General features: G+C 39.7%; 1 protein-coding gene across 1 annotated transcript in view; it reads right to left on the reverse strand.

Moving 5' to 3' along the window:
• nbeab (neurobeachin b) overlaps positions 1–3718 on the reverse strand; it is a gene marked incomplete in the record, with an annotated part of 255493 nt that overhangs the window by 7547 nt on the left and 244228 nt on the right. The window contains 2 exon segments of the mRNA XM_036214796.1: positions 3170–3340; positions 3586–3718. Coding sequence (XP_036070689.1) covers positions 3170–3340; positions 3586–3718 — 304 coding nt within the window.

A 3718-nucleotide genomic window follows, 5' to 3' on the forward strand; every position in this document is an offset into this window, starting at 1 on the left:
ACTCTAAATTGCCCCTAGGTGTGAATGTGAGAGTGGATGGGTGTGTGATTGAGGCCCTGCGACAGACTGGCGACCTGTCCAGGGTGTAGCCCGCCTTCGCCCATCAGTAGCCGGGATGGGCTCCGGCAACCCCGCGACCCCGAAAGGGAGGAAGCGGTATGGAAAATGAATGAATGAATGAATGAATGAAAGATCACCTTGAAAAATAAAAAGTAATATATCTTTAAAATTATTGACAATAAAATGTGTATATATATATGTATATATATATATATATATATATACACACACACACAAATGTATAAAGTAATCCCCCCTTATTTATGGGGGTTGGGGACCAGAGAGAACCCTGAATACACGAATACGTATCCCATCTTGGACAGCAAAAAAATATGCGTATATGTGAAACCGCTAATGAAGAAACGTGAATATGAAGGGAAGCACTATTTGTATATGTATGTATGTATGTATATACATATATACACGTACATATATACACTATATATATATATATATATATATATATATATATATATATATATATATATATATATATACGTATATATACACACGCTGTGGCTTTACAACTTTAAGGCCTTCTTATAGTTTTTAGTGCCCAGTCTGTTTTTCCATCTTTGTTTTTGCAGGTAAACAAGAAAAAAAATAAAAATGAAAACTACCCAATGTTTTTTTAATTTAACATGCTTCCATAAAAACATACATTTAACTTTTTTCTTATTCTTTTACTCATATTTTAAGTTTCAATGCATTTTCCTAAAGTTTTAAAAGTCTCCTGTTGTTTAAAACTTTCCAAACTATCATGGTAAACTTGCTAATCTAAATATATTTCATGAGACTGTTGGTGTCCACATATGACTCAGGTTCAGCCAATTTAATGAAAAGTTTTTCCTTTTTTTCTACCTGTATGACAGCATCACACTGAAGGAGCATACAGACACATGTCAGACACTAGCAGCATCACCACGCTGTCCTCCGTCTCCAGCTTGTTGCCTCCATCCTTGAAGCAGTCCAGTCAGAGAGCCGGGCTGTGATCGATGCATGGCGGTCCCTTAGTGGCTAAGAACTCAGCTGCCCTGTCAATCCTAGCACCCGCTGCTGAGGGGGCCCTGAATAGGACAAGTGTCAAAAAAAGCCTCGAGGGAGTAAAAGCGAGCTCACCTGCCTAACAAAAGATTCAATCACTCCTTCATCAAATCACCCCCACCCCTGTGGTTGCTCCGTGGGACAAGCTGGACTCAGCCACCACAATTAACCTGCAGCACATATCCCCTCGACATGGAGTAAGAAAAGTTATTTTAATTATTACACATTCAGAGCAGGTGGAGATGTTCAGGGTTTGAGTGAAATCTGGTTTTTGTGTTACACCTGTGGGATGAAGGAGTTTAGCTCTGGAAGACTGCTGCTAAAAACACTCAAAACCTTCAGCCGGAGCTATAGAAAAACTAGAATCAACCCTTGAAAAGATCATTACCAGAATAGGCCAATACTAAATGCCAATGTAAACATTTCTTTTGTTTGCAATGCAAACGAGTACAATCACATCTCCTGATTTCAATTGATTCCATCTCCAACTAACTTCCTTTAGTTTCTCCTTTTGTCCACTGCAGAAAAGCTTTGGGAAGTAGCAGCTTTAAACACCAGGGGAATACTGTTTTCTTGCCGCAGTAACACAAGTGATGTTGCTCCTTGCTAATTGGAGGCATCCAAGCTGAAATTCTTAATTAACTGTCAAAGCTTCGGTGAAGTTAATTAGAGGACACTCGCTACTAATCCAAAGCGCCCAGACTCTTTGACAATTGGAGACATGAGACTTTTTAGAACACACTTTATACTGTTAGCAAAAACACTCTATTATCATTTTTTGAGGCTTTTATTCTCTGTACCCTTCTTTTTTTCTTGTACTGTAGAAAACTTGTGCAGTTTGTTCTAGGAACCATGATTGCGAATACAGGTGATGTACTCAACTTATAAGGGTGTTCAAATAATCATTTTAATTGATGAAAGATTTGTATTCTTTCAGATTGATCTGTCTGAGGCAACACCAATATAACATGTTTCAAAATGAAATAAATCAAGTAAATGAAGTATTCATATCATTTAGACTGAGGCGTGGTAGGTTTATTTTACTAAAACAAAAAAACGACCAAGTGTCATCACACCGAACAACACACACAATGGCAGCAAAAAAGGATCAAGCCATAATTATGGTCCAATGTGTGGAAACACTTTGAATCTTGCAAGAAATACAAAGAATCTGGAAAATGTTACCGGCAATGCACTACCTACAGTACTGTATTACCCAGGTATTTGTCTCTGAGTTGATGTCCTGGATTGATTTTAGGTCCATGCATGGGATTGGATTCATATATTCTATAAATCGTATTGTTAACCACAAATTATGAAATGAATTGAATCATTGTTGTAATGAATCGTTACACCCCTAGTTCAACCCAATTGAGACCAAACCCAACATTAAAAATACAAAATGGGACTTTCAGACCAACGCATTCTCACTTCGAACTTGTTATATAAGTATGTATGGTTCGGGCCCCCTCCGTGTCACTTTTTGATGGCTGTTCCCAATAAATCAGGGGTCCCCAACCTCTGGGCGACGAAGCGGTACATATTCGAGAACTGCTTGGTACCAGGCCACAGACACTAATCAGGGGTACCCAACCCTCGAGACGCATACCGCTATTGGGACGTGGACTGGACTGGTACTTGATTAGGGAACTAGTACCTAACTTAGATCTAACCCGGTATCAGTTCCACTTTGATTACCACGTCAGGTACCATGTCTCGAGGTTTGGGTGATTTAATAGGAACAAAACAAGCTTGGGACACCCAAAACGTCAAAAAGTGATGCAGAGAGGGCCCGTCCCATACGTCCACGTATGACAAGTTGGGAGTGAGAATGTGTAGTTCAAACGTAGAGACCGATACCTACAAGCAGTATAACTCTATGTCATCAATCACAGTAATATATCAAAGCTAAAGCAACAATGTGAAGATCAAAAACTCCCAACGTAAACATATTCTGTTGCAGAACTTGTGGTTTAGTTATCAAAAATAAGTCAAATGAATTAGTAGGAAAAACGATGAAGTGCAACTGCCAATACAAGTATGGGACATGCACCAGTTTACCCACCATTATTGAGATTGTCGCCAATAATATGATGCCGTCCACTCCAGTACCACAGCAACAGGGTAGCATCTCTTGACCCGGAGACAATGTAGCAGTCCCCACCAATGTAAGACTCCGACCTGGCCAGACATGTCACCACGTCCCAGTGGCCAAAGACTATCTGAGTCAGCTTACCTAACGAGAAGAAAAGCATAATTTACAGTTCCTTTTTAAAATCTGGTCATCAAGACTTCTTCTAAATGAAGAACACAGGGGCAAAAGTTGGCAAACGCATCCAAAAAACCGTTTGATAAAATATACTAATTGATTTATTTACACAGGGAGAACGCTGTTCCATTTCTGTATGATTATTTTGTGACAACAAAGAAGTCTTCCACACATGGATGCACACCTCTGTAGGATAGAGTTTATTCTCAAACCTGTCTCAGAGGAGTACACGCGGAAGCTCTTGTCCCAGAAGCTACACACCAGGATGTAGCGGTTGTCAGCTGTCACCACAAAACAATGTGTGGTGATTCGGATGCTTTGGTCCACTAAGTCTGTGATCTGATG

This window comes from Oryzias melastigma, linkage group LG13 (genome assembly GCF_002922805.2).
Source record: "Oryzias melastigma strain HK-1 linkage group LG13, ASM292280v2, whole genome shotgun sequence".
Classification (NCBI taxonomy): Eukaryota; Metazoa; Chordata; class Actinopteri; order Beloniformes; family Adrianichthyidae; genus Oryzias; species Oryzias melastigma.